Source organism: Myiozetetes cayanensis, unplaced genomic scaffold (genome assembly GCF_022539395.1).
Source record: "Myiozetetes cayanensis isolate MyiCay16 unplaced genomic scaffold, myiCay2020 scf29, whole genome shotgun sequence".
NCBI classification, from domain to species: Eukaryota; Metazoa; Chordata; class Aves; order Passeriformes; family Tyrannidae; genus Myiozetetes; species Myiozetetes cayanensis.
This window is the reverse complement of record NW_026087510.1, coordinates 3628975-3651206: the sequence shown is the minus strand read 5'-3', so window position 1 is coordinate 3651206 and position 22232 is coordinate 3628975. Positions and strand designations below refer to the sequence as shown.

Sequence of the window (22232 nt, the reverse complement as noted above, 5' to 3'; positions counted from 1 at the left end):
TACAGGATCTCTTTAGCTACTCCATTCCTCCTTCTGCTGGACAACCTGTACCCAGAGTACAGGAAATCTTCATTATTTATTAAGAGGGATTCTAATTACAGGCATAAGAATCAAGTTACGGAGTTCAGTGGCTCTGCAGGAGGTTTCATCAACCTGGAGCTGCTGCTGAAACCACCTTCCCATGCAGAACAGGAGAGAGAAAAGCAGTGGTAGGACCTCAAATTGACAACTGCATCCCTGCAGTGCCAGCACTCACCCTTTCACAGGCTGCCAACTACACCACTACCCCCCCATAAAGCCTTTTTGCAAGGGGTCAGCTGGGTAAGGAATTGTGAATTGAAATCTGAGGTATGTGGAGGGAATGATTTGCAATATGGGTGCTACTTGCAGCACCAAACTTCTCTTAGCAAGGACTGTATTGGAGAATGGGACATGATTTACGTGGAGGACACCAAATCACCACAGTTTATCAGGGAAAAAGCTGCCCTTGGACCACCAAATCCCCACTGGGCTTATTCTCTGGGATGTATAAGCAACATGCCAGGATTTTAATGCTGCAGGAAACTCGCTCTTTATGGGGAAACTACACCAAATAGCCATTGAGTTCTGAAAGGCTTATCCTGCACTCTCACTGAAGTGAGCCATAATGCCAAAATGTAATGGCTTTACAACAAAAACCTCTTACTCTATTCCCCTGCTGCCTAATTCAGCACCTCAGTGACACTCTGACAACACACTGCAATTTCCTAAACACGGGTTTATTTGGATTTCTTTGAGAGTGTCAAGCAGAAAGAGAAATTAGGTAAGAAAATCAGTGTTCCCCTATCTGATTCCTAACGCCTACAGCTCTCACTAGAAATGGGTTCTTGTGATAGCCAGTGAATCGAGGTCCTGAAGTGGAGAAAGCTATAGCTGTGTGTGAATCAATTTTCCAGATGATAGGTTAGAAATCAGAGCGTGAGGGAGCTGCTTTCTGTGGGAGAAGGGAAAGCAGGAGCTTCGCTCATCACTCAGCAACATCTGCACACTCAGGCACCCTGGTTTCGATCCCAGGGCTGCATCAGCTGCACCTGTCCCATAAACCCAGGGGAATTCCTGGTGTTCTCTCATTTCCATTCCCTCCTCTTCATGAACTCCTCTGCTGCTCCATCTCAGGAATCAAATTTAACCTCCAGTTTGACTGTAACACAAGGAGCCTCTCTCTGCTCCACTACTGAGAAGTTTTAACAGAGCAGAGCGTCATTTCAGTCGAAGTTCTGTGTTTTAAAGCCTGCAAAAGATGCCTGTGAGCTGCACTTACCTGCTGGGCAGGGCTGGCAAGGCAGAGGGGCTTCAGCTGAGAAGGAACCAGGAGTGCAGGTGACACAGAGAGTGCGGCTTGGGTTTGGCTGCTGACCAGCCAAGCAGTGCTGAGGGGAAAAAAAAACCACATTCATAGCACCAGGAGGTCTAATTTGGGCCATTTCTGCTCTGTCCCAAGAAGGTCTGAGTCAGGAAAAAGCCCACTGCTGAATTCTGTCTTCTCTGCCCTCTCCCTTCCCAGCTCTGCTTCACCTCTTATTCCCCAGGGACGATTTCTAGAAGGAAAAATGGTGCCTTCAACACCCAGCTTTGAGTTCTCAGCTGAAAGTGCTCATGGTGCCAGATAAGCTGAGCACTAGCACTGTCAGAATTTAGGGGAAAGTATTTATTTCTTTTAAAAGAGGCCACTTGTATCAGGAAAAGGTTCTTCCCCCAGAGGGTGGTTGGCACTGAACAGGCTCCCCAGGGTTTGGTCACATCCCCAAGGCTGCCAGAGCTCCAGGAGTGTTTGGACAACACTCTCAGGGACAGGGTGGGATTGTTGGGGTGTCTGTGCAGAGTCAGGGGTTGGACTGGATGATCCTGGTGGGTCCCTCCCAACTCAGGGTATTCTGTGGTTCTGTGAAGGTCTGAGACCTGCTACACCACTGCAGTGTTTTGAATGCTTTTCTTTGATGAAACAAGATCCAAATCCTTCTATTAAACCAGGAGAGTCTGTCCCTTCTTGTCAAGACCTTCATGTTCATGTCCTGCAAGAGCAGAGGAGTGAAAGTTTCATCCTTGGAGCAGAACATGCTCGGTCCGTACCTGCCTGCTCCGTCCATCTGGGCAGACAAATCTCTCTGGACATTCCTGACACTCCAGCTCCCCCTCTGGGGAGTGCTGGCCAGGCCCACAGCTCCTCTGGACACCAGTGTGTGGATCACAGGAATATCCCTCAGGACACGCTCTGCAGCCAGCTCTGCTCTCCAGGCTGAGATACCCATCGGGACAAACCTGCAGGGACACCACGGGACCCACGTCAAACAGCAGCTCCAGGCACCCTCAGCTCCAGTGCCAGGAAGAAAATGATCCTGGATCATTTTCAGTATCTGCCCTGTGTGCTCCTGAGAGTCCCCCACACGTGGTTTTTTCTGCCAGTGGGATAAGCAATGCATAGATACCTGGAAGGACAACCTGCTTTCCCTGAGCCAAATCAGAGACAAAAAACACAGGGCAGGAGTTTCCTGAAAAACTTTCAAAGCAGACTTCAAAATCTGGGAAGAAGCCTGGAAATCAAATAATTCCAAGTAGGTGTAAGAAGTACTGTTTCACCTCTTGCCCTCCTGCTCCCCTGCCCCTCAGCTCACCTGGCAGGCTGTGATGTTTCCTTGAGCAGTCAGTTCATTGGCAGTTCCCAGTGGGCATTTCCTTGGAGCTGCCTGACCTCCAGGGCAACTGGATCAAAAATAGCCAAGTTATAAAATTACAGTCTTTAATCTCTTTGAAATTTCACCCCAAATCAGCCAGGATGGGTGTTGTTTAAACACAGGAACATCCCCCTCACCCACTGCTCAGACAAGTGGGTTTGCCCACAGAAATATGGATTTAAGTCAGAGCTTTCCAGAACCTCAGGGGGTTGCAAAGGATATGCAGGAGTTCAAGCAGCATTGCCTGGATTGCACACACAAGGACAGAATTTGTGATGGAAGATGTGGCAACCTGAACTTAGTTTGTACAAAACCTGTCTTCCATAACCTGCTTTGAGACTGTGCCTGAGAACTCAGCTGTCATGGAATCAGAGAAACATTTAGGTTGGAAAAGACCATTTCTACTCTCCTTCCAAAGCCCTGCACAGCATTTTAAATCGAATTTTAAAGGTTTTCCTCACCAGATGATTATTCATATGTAAGAAATGACACTTTGTGGGGGCTTTTTCTTTGTGCCTCACCCCCTGATGTGCATTATGAGATGAACTCTCAGAATTTTCTCAGTGTAAAATGTTCTCATTTCTTTTTTCAGGAGTGTAAGTGCAGAGCAGGAGGGAAGGAAGGGGACTCACTAGAAACCTGTTGGGCACTCCAGGCAGTTTCCAGCTGTGTAATAATGTCCCTGCCTGCAGTCTATGACACAGTGGCTCTGGCAGTCCAGGCTGCAACCTGCTGAGGGGGAAGAGGCCCCTGGGAGGAAGAAAAAGAAATAAATTTAAGGTACAATGAACAAACATCAAGACTTCAAGCTAAATGGCCGGTTATTATCACACCATGGTGGAATATCACTATTTCCCTGCCCATTATAACACTCATTCTTAGGTTTTGATGGTTAAAATTAAGTAAAGGTTTTTTCTTCCAGAATTAAAAGCTGTTCCTTTAAGATTTCTAGGTAAATACTCTGAGCACAAAATTCTGGGGAAAATCCTAATTTCAGACACTTTATCAAACTAAACCATCTGCCCTCTGTAGGCAGCAGAGAGCCTTTTCCATGTCTTTATCAGCTTCAGAAAAGCTTTTATTTTGTTTGCCAGAAAGCTGAAAAACTCAGTTTTCAAGAGAGTGCAAGCAGCACAGATGGGAAGAGCCAAGGGGTGAAGGAGGTGCTGCACTGCTGTGTAATTTCATAATTTCAGCCAAGATTCTACTTCTTTCTCTACTTCAGCTCTTCAATCCACACTGGAAAGGCAAATTTCCCCACCCCTCCTTAGCAAGTCCCTTGACTTCACATCCTGCAAGAGGATGGTGATAAATCCTTGACAAAGAACGAGGCATCCAAAACCTGAACTTAAAAGAAATGAACAAACACTGAGTTATTTCCCTTTTTGCATTTCTCACCATCAGATTTAGATTCTGGCATGAAACTGTCCTGCTGAATTCCTTTGTGTGTTAAAAGTGAGCTTCGCTATGGCAACCACGAGGGTTTCACGTGAAGTTCCTCACAAAGTGCCTGAGCAACAAAACCTGAGTGTGCAGGACAGGGAGGAGAGGTCCAGGCTGTTCCACATCTCAATAAACGCCTTGGTATTAATTATTGTTATCTGAACACACTGAGATGTTCAATTTTTTCTCTCTCTTTAGTAAATTAAAACCTCTCACTGAACACATCCCTCACCTTCTCTGTCTTTTCTCCTGAGTGACAGAAAGATTGTGCATAAGAAAAGATGGTGCAGCCAGAGTTTATGACCAGAACGAGCTGAACAAGTGCCATCCTTAATGCCTTTTAGCTCTGAGAAGGTAACAGCATCATCATCAATTAAAACCAAACCAAAACCACAAAGAATTCCGCCTGTCCCAAGAAAGTTCCCCACTCACCGCTCAGGAGGATGCTAAGGCTAGAGAACACAACCAGCCAGCTCAAAGCACGAGCCATGGGAGCTTGTAAACAGTTCTTTAAAAAAGAAAAAGCTCAGAGCTTGCGTTTAAGACGTTTCTTGAGCACCTGGCGTTGCCTTTGTCGGAGCTCGGTGTAAGCCGATCCCTCCCAGGTAACCACTTCCCAACACAGCCCGAAGTGAAACAGCACACCGAGCTGCTGGAAGACGGGATGGACAAGGAGTTAATCCCCTGGAAACCCCCTGCAGCACCGCCGAGGTTAAAATGTGAGAAAACTCATCTGAGCAGGAGATAACGCACCCCTGCCTTCAAGCACCCGCGAGGCAGGAGGTTTGAAAACACATTTATCATCTCCCAGATCCGCCTGGCTGCCCGACGAGTTCGCCCCCGTGAAAAGGACCCTGCAGGGTCACAAATGGCTTCTTTCTCCTCAGCACCCAGGTGAAATGCTCCCTGTTTGCCAGCTATTTGTTCTGCACTTTTAGGGGTTTTGCTGGAATCTGAAAACCCGGACAAACTCTTTCTGTAATGTTCACAACACAAATAAGATGCTCATTCCTCCATCCCACAGGAGCATCTGTGAAGAAACCTGTATGGCTCCTGACGTGTCTGCTCACTTCTGGAAGCCCTTCTAGAGGGAGTTGGGGGCAACTGCAGAGGTCAGAGAAAGCAAAGCTCCTGTTGGGAAGGGCAGTCCTGCCACCCACAAGGAATTTCACTCTGTGCCTGCCTGACTTCACTTCCTGAAGAAGACCTTCCTAATTTGGACCAGAACATGAAGTGCATGTTATCCTTGAGTTGTTGAAGTCCACTGGTGAAGGTGATGGACAACAGGAGGGAGGAGAAGCTCTGACCATCATGGGATGTCTACAGAGAGGCCTCACTCCTGCCTTCCCAACTAGCAAAGCACCATCTGTTGCACTTTATAAAGACTTTAATTAAACTCCTCCAGTAGAACTCAGATGTGTCTTTTCTTCCTATTCTACAACTATTCCTGGAAATCTCTGCAATTATCTTATATTACAGACAAGAATTGCCAATTAAAACCTAATCAACACAGTGTAAAGGCAGGCACCAGGCCAAGTGCTTCTAATTTTCTTCCCATTCTCGACCTGCTTGTCCCTTGTACTTGAGAAAGTTCAGAAAAGATGGGAGGCGCCGTGGGAGGCAGAAAAGATAAGAGAAATGGTTTGATCCACTTTGTTTCCAGTTCCCTAATTAAGTATGGAACGCTCAGATTTATGCAGAGATAGCTCACAGGTCAAATTCCCTCCTGTGACGTGCAATAGAATAAGAGAGAAGGATTTGCTGTTTTGAGAGATGAAATCCTGACCCTGTGCTTGAGGATGGTCCTTCCTCTGATCAGCTGAACTGGAGCTCTGAGGGGGTTGGTGACTTGCTGCACATCACACACCCGTTTAGTAAAGCACAGAGCCATCAAGGATCCCCAATTCCAAGCACAAACCCCTCAGAATAGGTTGTGACTCGCTGGATCCGCACCGATTTTGAAATAATCCCCACTTTCACTGGCTCCTGCTGTTGGCAACAAGAAAAATCTGCCCTGTTGTACTTCTTGAGAGAGCAGAACAACCTGGGACTCCCTCCAGGATTCTGGGATTCTGTTTCACACAGCAGCAGCATCACTCATCCCAAACATCCCCAAAATCCTGCCCAGTTTACACTCATGGTAAGCCACAGCCATCTATTCCTGCCTATAAAGAAAACTTGCTATTATTTCATCCTCTTCTGTCGAGAAACAAATAGACACAGATTGAATTATAAATCAATTCACAGGAGTGTGAATATGGCTCCAGCAAGGGAAATAAATAGGCATGTCTCCTTCTCCATTGCTGGTTTGGAGGCCTCCCAAGGATCAGCATATTCATCCCTCTGGGATACAAATAGCTCAGCTTCCAGCACTGACACACTCATCTTCCCTCCACTCCACTGTTGCTCCAGCAGACCTGACTGGATTTGGAAAAGCTCTGATTTTTCTTGAACTGTTTGGTCAGTCCTAAAGAAACCAATCAGCCCTGTAATATTTGTAGTCCTTAAAACAAACAAACAAACCAACCAACCAACCAACAAATAACAGGGAGGCATCATTTTCTGTGATTTGAACACCTAAAAAACGTTCTGCTCAGCTCAGTGGCACCAGTGACAACCTCCCAGGGGTGGAAGCAGCAGCACCACCTGCCCCCAGGGCAGGGAAATTGGGGGGTGAATGCACTGCAAGGCACGGGAATGATCTGGAACCTTTGCAGAGAGCTCCAATCACTCACCCTGAAATTGGTTTCCATTTCCACATAGGCAATTTTCCTCAGCCATCAAACCTGATAAAACAGCCTTTTTTCTAAATGAAAAATATGCAAATACCCAAAATTGCACATCTCGTTTCACCTACAGCAAGTCTTCCAAGGGGAAAGGGGAAAGGAGCCACAGGCAGCTCAGAGCTGGGGGAGAGGCAGGAGCTGGAGATCACACTGGGAATGATTTTCTTTATTTATTTGTCAGATATAAGTTCTGGTACTACCAACAGCTTATAGGGACTTCAATACTTCTGTGACTTTGACTCTAAAAGTTCTTGTACAGGGAGGAGCCTCCTCCCACCCCCTTCCCTCTCTTTTTTCCATTGTTATTATTATTATTATGCAGATAGTGCTGCTCAGAAACCTGTAGATTAATACATTATAATTCCCCTTTTAAAGCTGCAAACATCTTTCCTGCATGCATCTACATAAAAACACACCCTCTCATAAAAAATAACTCTGCAAGTCCCTTCCAGTGACACCCATAAACCACCTGAATAATTCCCCATGGGTTTGGGGGCAGCTGCAGTGCTTCCCTTCTGTGCATCCCAATGACCTGGTAACACCTTGGAGAGAAAGATGGGGTTGAACATCCCAAAATAACAACAACACTTGCCAACAGGAAAAACCCACAGATATTTTCCTGCAGCAGGTTGAGCGCAGAGAACAAAAAAATATGAGGTTTAACGTGAGACAGTCATCTTCAATGACACGTTAAACACAATCAGAGAATCACAGAACAGTTTGGGTGAGAAGGGACCTTGAAGATCTTTTGGTTCCAACCTCCTTACTTGGGATGGAACAGCACACACAACACTGGACCATCCTTCCCAAGGAGCTGGGAGTTTTCCCCTGCTGCAAGAACCTGCAGCAGTAAAAGCAGCGGTGTAAAACCCCAGCAGAGCTTTATTTTGCACACTAAGCCCCATCCCTCCTAAGCTTACACAGTTAAATGCCAGATTTACAAAGGCAATAAACTACACAGAGGAAAATTTGATGGCGTGGCACAGAAAATCAGACAAGCCAGACCTGCAGACAAATTTAGATTAAGATGCAGCGCAGCTTTCCCAGCTGACACAGCAGAGAAGGCCAATGGGATTGGGGAGGGATAAGTAGGCAAAAAAAAAAAGTGGGGAATCATTGGCCCAGAGAAACCAACAGCAAAAATTCCTGACTTTCTACAGGGCTGAGATTTCACATAACACTGCATTTAACCAACCTGCTTTTATTAAACCCAGCTCTGGAACAGAGACTGGTGGAACCAACAACAAATAAGAAAGTGTTGCTGTATCAACAAAACCTCACAGCAATTCAAGTACAAACACGGTGTCAGAGGCAGTGAAGACAGACAAAGGCACTCATCCAAAAAAGGATGGCTGGGAGAAGCTGTCTGAACCACAGGTGTTTACAGCTCAAGTGAAAAATGCTGATAAAACCAGCCATTAATTTCTCTCAAACAGACAAGATGCACTTGTTTTGCTCTGTACCTGTTGATTAATCAATTCTGCCTCCTGCACCACCTGAAATCAAACTTGGAACACTTTGTTAAACTGTTGCACACGAGGTCAGAGCATTTATCCCACTGCCCTGCCTCTGACAAGGGCTATCAGGAAGGCTGCTGTGATGAGAAGGGCAGGGACAGAGAGACCCCTGCCTTGGTGTGCCCTCCCACAGCCTTTGCTTCTCCTCTGGCAAACACATCCTTCTGAAACACAGCCCGGGGCTGTGCCTGGATGTTGCCACAGGGCAGGCAATGCTTCCAAAGTTTCACAGAGCCCAGTTCAGCACGGGTTGGGCTTCTGTCGGCGCCTTCTGCACCCTGGGAAGATTCAGGCAGCATCTGCTGGGGTGATTGCATGATTATATTGCAATAAATGGAAACAGCACCCTGGTGAGACGCTGCTGAAAACCTCATAGTTCTTTGTGTTGTACACTCAGGAGAAGGGGACAGGAAAGGCTCAGCCCCTCTGGATCCAAAGCCCAGAGTTAGGAAGGGTTATAACGTTCTGAAGCCCATAACCCTTCACATCCAGTTGTGCCCATCAGCATTTGTAATTCTTGGTGTCTCCTGAGTCTGATTAACACCCCCCAGGTTCATTGTTAAAAAGCACATCTGAGACCACCCCCAGCTAATTCTGCCTTCAGTTCCCCTGCTGGAAGGAGCAGGGGCAAGAGCCTTTTGAGAGAACCTGCCATGCCTTTTATTGGCAAACAAAGCTGCTACTGCAGCAGAAAAGCAGAGGTAGCTGCTGACTCCAATAAAACCTGTATTTTAAAGTGCCCCTCACCACTCCCATTATTGCTTTGCCTCTGTTCTTAATTAATAAAATTACAGGATTAAGTAGCAAAACAGAGGTATCAGCATAATCATCAGGGATCTGAATAAGGCACTTGTCCTTTCAAACTATTAAGTCTCTTCTTGCAGAGGACAGAAAAGTTTAAAGCCTAGTACATCCTCTCAAAATCAGGATCAATTCTGTCACCCAGAAGCAGCAGAAGTAACTCTTTTTAAGCCCTGCCAAGACCTTGCAGAAGATTTTAGCAGGGAAATTGCTCTGTGTCAGAAGTCTCCAAGGCCAAACAGGCAGCTCAAGGGCCAGAGCCTAGAAAGAAAAAGAGAGACTGAAGTGAGTGCCAGCAACAGAATGTGAAATGATTGAAAGGAATTCTGGATGAGGGGGAGAAAAAAAAAAAAAAAAAGCTTTCAAAACATCAGGCTGGTAATTTATCAAAAGCTGCAAGTGTTTTATTAAGGGACCTCACATAACCCATCAGAGGCATTAATGATTGCTCGCTCTCTTCATCCTAAAGCACTGAAGAAATGGATGTTTCTAATGGAATACTCAGATCCAGATTAAAGCCAGGGACGGCTTTGACACGACAGGAGAGATGAAACAAACACCTCCAGCCAGGAGGAGAAACTTCAGGCCAGCTGTACCCCGTCAGGAATTTAGCTGAAAATCAAGAATATTAAATATGCACATAATGTCCAACTGCACCTAAAGGGCATCTATTAAAACTGAATTCCTGGCAGGAAATACTGTCTTTATCTTCTTTGAGCCAAGATGTACCACCACAGGATCCCAATTGCAGGGTCTTGTGGCTTGGACTCCTTTTGCAGCCCTGAAAAAGGTGCTTGGATTCTTATTTATCCCTGGAAGTTCTATCCAGCCTGCATTGCACAAGTACAGTTTGAGTCAGAGGTGCTTTGTAGCAACTGGATTTGATAAGTGTTAGATACACTACTGATTTATCCTCCCCAGTGTGCCCAAAAATCATTATTTCTCATTTCCAAGCTTAAACACTTGAATGGCTACTTCATCTTACTTCTGCTTGCTCTGAGAGCGTCAGAAAGCTCCAGCACTCGGGAAAAAAAAGTACTTAAAGCCCCCAAAGGTCGGTCCAGTCGTGCAGACTCCGTTCTTCCAAGCACTTGAATTCAGATGTAAAAAACCTTCTGTTCACTTTTGCCACTGACTTTCTGAATCTCTCAACCCTAATTCCCGGGGGGAATATGGCACAGCCAAGCAGGGCTACATCCAGGCTGGTTCCTGGGAACTGAGGAGATGAAGCTTCTTCAGTTGCCTTAGAGAAAGCTCTAAAGCTATTGTTGAAATAACTCATCCCTTGGAACAGAGGCCATGCTCCATATAATAGGATTTTTTTTCCTGTGCTGTTGAGTCACTGTCACTCAGCAAGCAGCCCTCAAATGTTCATTAGAGTTTTCCCTGATCTATTTTACAAAAAAAAGAGGAAGACATTTAAAACAGAGAGCACATCTCTAAGTGGTGGCACTTCTAATGGGGAAACTGGGGCTGGAAAATTCTTCAGAGTGAGACACGAAAAAATCTCAATTTCTAAACTCCAGTACTTGTCATTAAAAAAAAAAAAAAAATTGCTCAAAGAGAATCAAAGATCAAGATCATAAGTGTTTCTAGCACATTCTCAGAGCTGTTGGATTCGTTTGCAAACTCCCTCATGTCACCCTGTGTAACCTCCACAGGAAAGTCCTGGTGAGTCGAGGCACCAAATGTATTTTACATGTGGAATACTGAGGCACATTCGATGTAAATATATGAAGGACAAAGTTTTTTGGGGTGCTATCAGGTGCTAACCAAGGTACACACCTATCCTTTCAAACACTGACAACGTGCAGCTGGACAAGCTTCCCTTAAGGCAAGTTCCAGCTTTAAGGGATTTACCTTAACACAGCCCAGATCCACCTGGAGCTGAGTGGCTCTGCTCCATTAGCTGCCCAGTTACCTTCCAGAAGCTGCAGTGCTGTAGATGCCTCACTAAAAGCTTTTACAGCCCCTCCTTTTAGTGCCTTGTACAAAGATCACAAAAAACCTTCAGCACAGCAGGGACCAGTCCCAGAGCTCCCAAAATTAAGGGTTTCCCGCTCTACCTGAACGTTTTCTGCAAGTACCCAGTTCCAGCTGCTGTTTCACCACAGAACTGATCAAATGCATGAGATTCAGACAGGTATTACCCCATTAACTCCTTCGAAAAAGCTATTTCCCTCCAGCAAGCCTGGATGGATTGTTTGCTATTTCCATCCAGCAAGCACAAGAACCAGCCCCAAAGTGGAAGCTCTCAGTGAACATTTAATCCACTCAGTGCTGCATTTTAGAGTCTTTGTGTGCTCCTTGAAGTCAGGGTGTGTTATAAAGAAGAAACATTCAGCCACAGGCTAAAACACCCTGCACAGCCCTTCAGACAACAAGGAGACAGGTGAACTTGGTTTTAAACACTTGTGTATGCATCTGGGCTTTCTGGTACACCCTCACCTGCCAGGCACTGATATATCCTCCCAGTTCACTCCCTCTTCATACTCTTCCATTATCTCTCCTTTCCCACCCACTCAAGTTACATCTGTCCCCAAAAAACGACTGCAGGAAGCAAAGCACTTGATAAATTTATAACCAGTAGCCAACTGTCCCATAGATCTTTACTTAGGTCAGACCATCCTAAAATAGGTCTTGTAAATAAGACAGATTTGTAGTCACACCTGGAGATTACTGACTGTCTTATTTCTCTCTAAGACCAAGGCTTGGCTTGTGAACCAGCCCATGGAATTTTTTTTTTTTTTTTTCAATCCCTGTTTAGCCTAGCATGAAATTGTTTTCCAGGTAGTGATTAATTCTGCTGCAACTTTTCCCCTTGTTGGGTAATTTGCTGTTGTTTGAGGAGACACTGCTGAACCACAGCTTCCCCTCTTATCAGCAGTGTCACAACAGCTGGGGCCAACAAGCCCTTTGGCATCTCCTGTCACAGCATATCTCTGTTCCTGGGGAATTGAGGCAGTAGTTTAGCTCCTCTTAAACAAAATGGACAGTATCTAACATGAAGGAGAGGTTGTCAGCTCGCTGACTATTAGAAAGAAAAGGTTTTGCAGCACAGGCTTTTTGATTTCATTCCTTATCATCTCCTGTTCACTGTAAAGTGCAAACTCAGTACCTGCTTCTCCCTGCTCTGCCATTCTCATATTTTCCACTTTAAACTGCGCTTTCCTTACCAAAACAAACCCCTGCACTTTTTCAAAACATCTCTCTTATTAAATGAACTGAATGTGAGGGTTTTATAGAGGGCAGGAGCTGTGCTTAGTTTTGGACCTTGCAGTGTTTAACCCCCAGCTAAGATCAGCAGCCTCATCCTCGTAGTGCAATTCCAATTTCTGCATTTCCCTCACACTTGTTTTCTCTTTGTCTCAACTCCTTATTTATCTCCATTCAGCCCCCTCCTGCTGCAGCACTGCCATTCCTGTCTTTCCTTGCTCTGATCCTCCCTCCTTCCAGCCACCACCAGTTTGGTCTTATTTTCCTACTAAGCTGCCAGAACTGCAAAAATCCAAGGAGATTTTGCCTGACTGTGGGAAGAGGTTCCCTATCTGGGCACAGGCTTTATAGGAATCACATCTTTCTAGGAGATCATGCAGCTGACTTCCAATTCCTTGATCATCATTCCTACACTCCAGGATCACTTTGACCCATTCTTTAGCCATGGACATTTTCTTTAACACTTGGCAACTCTTTTATGTGCCAACTAATCCAGTTTTACTCACTCTTTTGGCTATTCTTCATCAGGAGCAAGAAGGGCAGAAGTGGGCCCTTCTTTATTTAAGAAAGCCCTCTGCATTAAGAGACTTTTCATCAAAATAACTCCAAATCTTACAGATGAGACTTTTCCCTCACCACATATCCCTTGACCACAACCTATTTGGAAATCTGAGCCCTGCAAGACTTCTGAGTGTTAGAATTCTGCAGGCAGCCAAGCTCTTAGAGGAGGAAATGTCAGTCTCTAATAGCTGAGCTCACTTCAAATCATCCAACTTACCTGGAAAGACTGTTTGACCAATTTCCAAGAATACCAATCACACACTAGACTCTCTTACTGGAAATTCAAGGAAGAAAAAGAGTACTTAGTGAAATGTCACGGAGTGAAAAGCAGCTGATAAGGAGAAAAAGGACTGAAACCAACACACTTGTTTTCTCTTGATATTTACCCATTCTGTTTACATCCAAAAATGAATCTCAATTCCACTTCAGAATCAAAGCATCTTGTATTTATGGCGGGTTTTTTACCTTAAACCACAAAGATACAGAGATTTTCCTGTGAAAAAGATGGTTTTCACTCTCATTGTTTTCCCTTCCCCATCCCCCTTTGAGCAGGAAAAAAAAAAACAAACAACAAAATATTTCAAAGCCAGCTGTAAACACAATTTGTGTTGGGAACATTTATTGCTTTAATTATTGTTTGCATATGAAGTTTTTGAGAGCATCCCTCTCAGGGGGCAGCTGCAGCTCACCAGCTGAGCAGCTGGAGGAGGGAGAAATCCCATGGGTTTGTTCTCAGCTCACTCCACAGGAGCTCCACCCAACACTCAAACCTGAAATCCAGGTCTGGGACTGATCTTGGCATGCAGTTGATGGGCCTGTCCTGCACAGTGGAGGGTTCAGATATCTCCTAAAAGTCAAATGCAACAGGGAAGGATAAGGTTGTACAGATACAAGCCAAGGCTCAGCTGAGCTGATGAGCAGCACCTTTGCAGTACCTTGTTCTGCAGGACCAGCAAAATCTGCCTCTTCACCTCTTGGCTTGAGGTTCCATCCTCATTTACCACCAGAGCAAAACATGCCCACAACTAACAAAGCAGAGATCAGGTGATGCTGTGACAAGGAATGAACAACTCCTGTCTCAAAGCCTTTCCAAAGCCTCCACAAATAATTCAGCATGGATTTCTAAAGCTCTGCAAAGTCAGACCAGAACCAAAATGCTCTGCAAAACCACGAACTGCCGGGGCTTTTGTTGAGGAAACCACAGTTTGGCTTTGAACTTTGCTTCCCCCTGAGCCATCCTGGAGGATGCACAGCAGGGAACAGCTGGCTCTTCCCTGCACCACCAACCCCAAACTGGCACTGCCAGCATGTAGAAACCAGACTGACAAGGGGGAACACACACAGGTGTCCCATCAGAAGCTTTACATCACTGGATCAGCAGCTGATATTCGAGGAAAAAACACCTCCCCCCAAAAAAGTCAAGGCAGCGTCAGATAAACAGAAAAATAAGCACCTGTGAAGTACCTGCTGTTACTTTCTCAAAATCTGTATTAGCCATGCCATTAACTTTGCCATAAATGCTTGTAAAATCTGAAGGAGATGAAACGTTGGGGGACTGGTGCTTGACCAAGTGAGAAGTGTTTTCCCTAGTGCTGCTTTGGCTGGGCTGCCATGGTGATGCCATCCCATTGTTTTCATACCCTGCCTTCCTTCTGACATTGCAAATCGTGGCAAGGTCAGCAATTGAGACCCTCCACGAAATTGAACTGCAGCCTAATTGTCAGCTGGGAAAGCTCCGTGTGGAGACAAAGGCAGAAAAGCACTGCTTTGAGAGCCGGGTGTGGGAAGTGTTGGCAAGGAAAGAACCCCGAGAACGAGCTGTATTCGGGAGAATTACAAGAGGATCATTTTCCAAGCAGGGGGTTTCATTTGCTTCTTCAATCTGGGGTTTTCATTTGCTTCTTCAGTCTCTACTTTTGCACACCAAGCCATGTGCCACCAGCTCAGAAAGCCATTTCAGCACCAAATATGTGAGAACAGGAAAATTACAGTTCTGACTCCCACCAAAGTGGGAGCAATCCAAGCTCAGAAGAAAGGTGCTTTATTTTCTGGATGGCACAGCAGGTATGGAAACCCATCTGTTTTGAAGACAATGAGGGCAATTTTTAATCATCCGAAAGAACACAGTGGTTGGGGAAAGAACAGCAGCAAGGGGGGCTAAAGTGAATTTAAAAGCCTGCTTTTGGAGAGTGCTCTGCAATTTAGCCAATATAGAATAAGCTGCCCTTAAAACACTCGAGGTCACTGTGCAGCAGTGAAACCTTGCAAGAACACAATCAAAATTTCACTCCCAGTCCCTCAAACTTCTCCAGGTGGTCCAAACCCAGTGGGTTTCCAGCACAGCTCAAATCCAGAGCCACACACAACATAGGAGATAAATCCTTGCTCGGGATGGGTGGCTTTGCAGGCCTGGATGAGTCCAGAAAGGGCTCCAGCCATGAACTTGCAGACAGCTCAGGAGTCAAGGGGAACAGCAGTAAATACCTGAAGAAGGCTCCTGCCTCTCACCATGGCTGGAAAAAACCCAGCAAAGCCATTTGCTGATGAATGTATGGGTTTGTAGAGCAACTCAGCAACTGATAAATGAGAAAATACAAGCACCCAGGGCAAAGTTTAAATTTAAACAACCTCCAGAATCAACTACAAACAAACCTTAACCAGTGAAGAGAGACTAAAGGGGTAGAATGCAATATTTCACTGCTGCAGTCAGATGCAAGGCTGTATTTAGAGCAGGATTAGCAAATTACTGAGCAATCCCCAAAACAAAACATTACAATAATCAATTCCTTTAGCAGCAAAGGCCTGAGCTAAGCATTCTGCTCTGAGAGCATTTATTCAGTCCATTATTTCAGACATAGTGTGTCAGCAAAGGGAAAGCAACTCAGTTCACTTATTTATCTACAAACACTTGCTCTGTGCAGATGCAGATTTGTAAACTGTTGTTTTGTTTTGGTTTTTTTCCAAATAAACACTGTGGTAAAGGCAGCTGCAGAAAAAAAAATTAATAATAATAGTGAAATAATCAATCTCACACAAGTAACATATTCCCAGATGGAAGGGAAACAAAACAGGCTGTTTACCTGTATTACAACAACTCCTGCCCCTCCTAAGCCTTTCCAAGCTTTCACAAATGAAGAGTTCCTCTGGAATTAGGAATCCCTGCTCAATTACTGCACATTGGAACAACTCCACGCTCACACTAATGAATGTGCTTTCATTAAAAGCATATTTTCTATAGTATTTTCTGTTAGAGGTGTGTATTATTGTCTCAGCTACCTAATTTCCCGAGGCAGGATGAGATATTCCTGAAAATTTTGCATTCTGTGATGTGAACACAGGAACATGGCAGTATTTAGGAGAGTCGTTTATTTATTTATACCCACATAAAGGAACCACACAGACCACATGCCAAGATTTGTGCAGTGCCTGGAAAAACCTCAGTGTATTTTTTAATAATTTTATTTTACGTGGCACAGAATTCTGATTGAAATCAACCTGAATAAAAACCACCAAGCAGCTTCTCTTCCTTTCCCCACTGTTCAAAATTCCCTCTGAACTAGTAATCCAGCTGGAAATAAGGAATCAGAGAAGCATCAGTGCAACCCTATGAGGTCAGTAAAGCAGCAGAAAAACTCAACCAGGGAATTTTCATCCCTGGTAACAAGTACTTGGTTGATCTGTGACTTGATTCCCACATCTATGGACTCTTTTTTGTGGCTCTTTGTCACCAGCCTGGGTAAGTTTAGTTGGTGAAGTTCAACAATTCAGAGTTGAATTTCTGAGACATTCAAACACTACCAATTGATTTTTTTTTTTAAACTTTTAAGTGTATTTTCCACTCAAAAATCCACCAGAACTCCCCGTGACTGAGCTTGCTTTTAAGGGATTATCAAACCCAAGTGCAGTTAACACCGAGCATTACCCTCAAGTGTGAAATCCCAGCATTTCTCCCGTGTTCCACAAGCCCATCCCTCCCCCTCCATCCTCCCAGGAGCAGTGACACTGTGCCACACAGATTGCTCTTTGTTGCAATCTGTAATTTAAAAACCACCCCCCCAAAAAAAACAAACAAAAAAAAAACAAAACAAAAAAAACCAAAAAAACAAAAACAAAAAAAACACAAAACAAAAAAAAACAAACAACAACAAAAAAAAAAAAAAAAAACACACAAAAAAAACCACAAAAAAACGGCTGGCTGGTTCAGGGAGGAGAGCTCAATGCTTTAATTGGTGCTCGTTTGGAGCAGTTCATCAGAAAGGCAGCACTTTGTGCCTGGTTTTCCAGCCTGTCCGACCTGAGGATCAAGCAGGGACAGTGATTTACACCCAGCCCAGGGTCAGCTCCCTCCTCACAGACACAGGAGGTGCTGCAGAGGGGTCATAGGGAAACAGAGCAGAGGGAAAATGCTTTTTGTTTTCTTGTTTCCCCTTCTAAGCCAGCCCCACAGATGGATTTCACAGGCCAGCACCTCCAGCCCTCCGGCAAAGGGATCTGGAGAGCAAATCTTGCAGGTTTGTTACTCCCAGGTCACCTCCTTTCCATAGGTACATTCCACTGCCCTCAGGAATCCTCTCTATTCTATTCCTCTCAGAGATGCTCTGTTTCAAATGGGATTTTATAAAAGGAATTCCAACTTATTTCCATATTTTCTTCCGAGAGGAGTCACTGCCCAACACTTAGAGACTTTCCTCTGCATAATTAACCATCCCTTTCTAACCTGAGCTTTCAATGTCACCCCAAAGCTGTTTGGCTTCCATGTGTAGATGAAGCAACAGGCAGGATCCCCTCCTGAACTACTAATATTGAAGCAGCAATAAATCTGACAATGCTGGGACACAATTTGTCAAGCAAAGGTGGAGAGCCAGCCAATAACCTGCTGAGTTATTTGCCTTTTTGCTCATGAAAATGAGGGTCCCTACCCAAATTTTACAGCCCTGAATGGGGATGGAAGCAGCCAGACAAGAGGAGAGCAGGTTCACAGCTGAGTGATGCCAATCAGAAGGGTCCCTCCTGGATTATTTCCCATCTCTATTCCCCACCACCCTCCCTCCCTGCAGCTTATCCATGAATCCTGATGTCACTTCTCTTAATATCTTAACACTGTCATTTTTCAAGCTCCTAATGAAAAGTGAGACAGCAGAAATGTAATCTCTTCACACTTACTATAACATATCCACACATTAATTTCCTGTTTAATCAATTACAATACTTCTCACAAAAGCAATTTTTTTTCCAGGGAAATGCATAAAGCCAAAAAGATTTCCCTAAACAGTTGGAGCAAGACATACATTTGGCAAGTTTAGTTCTTCAATAGATACTTGAGAAGAATGAAAGTGATGCTTCAAATTTAATTGGGAAAAAAAAAAAAAAACCAAACACATACTGTGTGGAGATTTAATATCAGTTCTGGAAGATCACAGATGTCAGGAATTTGCCATGCAGGGTGACATTCAAACTGAAACCAGCTCCTTATTGCAGTGCAAATACAAGCTCAGACCAGTCCTGAAAATCCCTACTCATCTCCCCACTCAGATTTTAAGCATAACACAGATCAGTTCTGTTTAATTTTGGGAGGCCAAGGCTAAACCCTTGCCTTATTTCATCCCACACAAATTAAGGTAGGACCAATTTCAGGCCCTCACTACCAATAACAAGCTGGAAGTAATTCTAAGCATGACAATTGCATCACTGGATGCCTCACAACGTGCATCTGAGGGACATTATTTGGGAATGATAAATCGGAATGTGCCACCTTATGAATAATGCAACTTTATCACTTGGAAATCAATCCAAGCCCTGGGGCATTTCAGTGAACATTTTTGTGCCTTGAGGAGGAAGAAAGGAAAGGGAGACACGAAGATGCAGAAACAGCTCCTAAGCTGGCACTGGTGGTTTTTTTTAGATAACTCCTCAGACAGGCTGATGAGGAGCAAAGATCCCAAACAACTTCAGTGCAGCAACAACCCACAGCAATTTGACAACTCATTTCAGAGCAGTTCAGTTAAACACCCAATCTCGAGAGTTCTACCAGCTATTAAACTCTGCTCTCGAGTCTTTCCAGGATACCTAATGGCATCAGGTAAAATTACAGTTCTGTGAGGATTACAGAGTGTAGCCTTTGCTTATTCTGTATTTGAAGCCTACCCTGAGGTGAAGCTGTGCATGTTAAACACACAGGTCCACTGGTTTACCACAGTTAGTGAAAACACACTCCAGATTGTTGTTCATTGGGAATTCCAAGAGGAAATCCTCACACTCTCAGCCAGGGAGATGCTTTGGTAAAGGTTTTCTTATTCAGGAAATTCCACTGAATTGGTAGGAATGCTTTAAATACCTGAAGCACTTCCAAAATTTCGGCACGAGCAACATTTCCAGCGTGTCCTGGAGAAGCTGTTTTCAGCAAGCACAGAAGCCAGCTGAAAGGTGAATTACTTGCTTTCTCCCAAGCTAAAAGTCCTCAAGAAAACCCCTGAGGTGTAGGAGGCAAAATACAATAGCTGTGTAATTATAGAGGTTTCTAATAAAAACTTACTTGCTGTGCTTATTCCAGCCTTTGATCATTTCTTTTTGCATACACAGGAAACAGGAGACATTTAAAAGCATTACACACATCATGTGTATTAATAACCACATGAAAAGCTGCAATCCTTGGAGGGATGCCTGCAATAGTTCCTCCCATACATGGTGCTATTTCCCCCCCCTCACACAGCATCTCTTCATTCCATTTTTATTTATGATACTTAATATTCAGCCCATATGATAATTTCAGGAACTCTCCCCCAATTAATAACATGCAGATTTATGCAGTTCCCTAGTTTGCATCCTTAATTTCCCCCACAGTTTGTCTGCTTTACTCTAATTCCTCTGATGTTTACTTTGTCTTGATAATCTTGCAGAGTTAAAAAGGAACTATCATTTGAACATTCATTATTAATTCCTCCTAAGTATCTCCAATTAATTTTCTGAATAGATTGGTACTTTATGGCATTTGTTATTGATTGTTTGGAAGTAAACTTCCAATTACCAGAGGAGTTTTTCCTCACTCCAAACTTATGTTTGAATATTTTTCTGCTCAGCAAAGCAGTTTTAAAGAGGCAGCACCTCTTCTGGAGTCACAACTGCAGCCCAAATGGATGTAACAGCCCATAAATCCTCTGTCTTTACAACTCTATCTCAACAAATATAAATCAAGACAAACTCCTTTTGGCAGAGATAACCAGAGTTTACAGTTTTAGCTTCATCAGCATGTTAATGGGATCCCAATTAAAGCCACTCACAAAAATCTTGAAATTCTTTTAGAGACAAGTACAAAAACTAGAGAACTGAAGTAATTCATTGTCCAACAGTCAAAGTCAAGGGAGAAAGAGGTCTAGAAATGCTGCCCAAGAATTGAAAACTTAATTATAGCACTAGTATTTCCTTCTTCTTTGTCACAGGACAGGAGCAACACCTGAATGCTACAAATGAAAGGCCTCTGTAAATTATCTGAATGTTTTTAATCCCCTCCTATTTGACTGCTTTGCAAAGGGACATTTAGCTCAGAACTCCAGAAGCAGCAAAAGTCTAAATCAAGATTATAAACACCCAGCTCCCTTTCTTCAGTTTGTATCCAAGGCAAGAGGAGCTCAGAGACAAAATAAGTGGTTTTTTTTTTAAGTCCCAGAGAATCATTCTTGGAGTACTTGCATCTCCCCCTGGCCATTAAATCTTGCTCCTCAGGTGAAGTCTGAGCATCTCTGGTCACTCCATTTTTCTCAAGGACACTGCTGATTTGTGCATTAAATACCTCAAACCCATGCATTAGAAATATTAATCAACACAACTCAAAGCCTCTTCCTAAAAACATCATTGTTTGGGCCCGTGTCTATTGACTCTGCTTCATCAATACATTCTCATGAGAAAACAAAGGGTAAAAGGAAATACAGTTGTTGTTCTCCTTCAGCTGCCTGTGTCAGTCAGCAGCTAAAATCTAGAAGGTTCTCCTCAGCCTCCTCTGGTTTTCAGCCCCTTCTTTTGCACAAACCATGTCAGCAACATTTGACTTCTACAAACATCCTTCACCTGGGGAGCTGCGTGATGGACACAGCAGCAAAGGAAGAAAATGCAAATGGAAAAGGAGATGCAAGTGTGGGAACCTGCTCAATCTAACTGAAAAATAACTCATTTAGCAGGAACGGTTCAGAGAAATAAATGCTGTCAGAGCCAGAAGTCAAACAGTAAATAAGCCCTACCCAATTTCAACATGTAGCTGCTTAAAAACGTTCTTCACAGTAATGTGCAGTTTAAGCACTTAGGAAAATTGCCAAGAGGTGTCAAAACAGCAAAAAGGAGTCTGAAAATAAAGTTGCATGTAAATAAATCCCCCTCAGCTCTGCCAGACATCTCAGGTTCCCTAACTACAACAAAGCTGTACCAGATTAGGGAGAAAGTTATTTTCCATCCCTATGTGGCCAGATATGATTATATTTCTTAACCATGCTGGAAGAAGCCACCAGCACAAACTGCCTTGTTCTGTACATTCAAACCCAAAATTCCATCCCCAATTTGGTGATGTTTGGTACCTTTGCACTCAAACATCCTTCAAATATTAGAAAGGATAAAGACAGATGTGTGGGTGTTCTGGGTTTTTTTAATTGTTGTTTGTCTACCTATAAATAATACTGTTAAAAATATATACCCTCAAATTTTGCTATTTCTGGTCACTTCATTGACAGAGATAATCCAGACTTCACTAGGAAGATCTAAGTCACAGGACTTGAATGTCAGAGTTACTAAATCAGAAATAGTCTGTTGATTTCCCACTCCTCCTGCCCAATTATTCACTTCTGAGCCTTCCACTTTCCTTATTCACTGCATAAGATGCACATATCCACCCTGCTTCTGTTCCCTTCTCTTGTGTGAGCAAAAACCAGCAGTAATTAGTGTTACACTGACATCCTTCTCTTCGAAATACTCTTTATTGCAAGTAGATTTTAGAGACAGCAGTATCAACACTGCACATCAAAGCTGCCCCTGCCTTTTTATACCCCAGGACTGCCTGAGATCTCTTGAGCTAAACAGACTTGCACTGGATCAGTAACTGGAGTGGGAGACAAACTCCTCTTACTGCACAAAGTTATCCTGGCCACAGAGCAGACTTAAATCTGCATTTCAGCAGCGCCATTTGTTCCACCTTCGCTGCTCTCTGGTCAGCCCAT

At 44.0% G+C, this 22232-nt stretch overlaps 1 protein-coding gene across 1 annotated transcript in view; it reads right to left on the bottom strand.

Annotated features, from left to right (window-relative positions):
• The window catches only part of LOC126643974 (signal peptide, CUB and EGF-like domain-containing protein 3), a 45363-nt gene that overhangs the window by 7906 nt on the left and 15225 nt on the right, over nt 1-22232 (bottom strand). The window contains exons 3-6 of the mRNA XM_050322766.1: nt 3344-3461; nt 2652-2739; nt 2110-2298; nt 1301-1409 (exon numbers count right to left, since the gene is read on the bottom strand). Of these exons, the coding sequence (XP_050178723.1) occupies nt 1301-1409; nt 2110-2298; nt 2652-2739; nt 3344-3461 (504 nt within the window). The remainder of the gene's footprint in view (nt 1-1300; nt 1410-2109; nt 2299-2651; nt 2740-3343; nt 3462-22232) is intronic.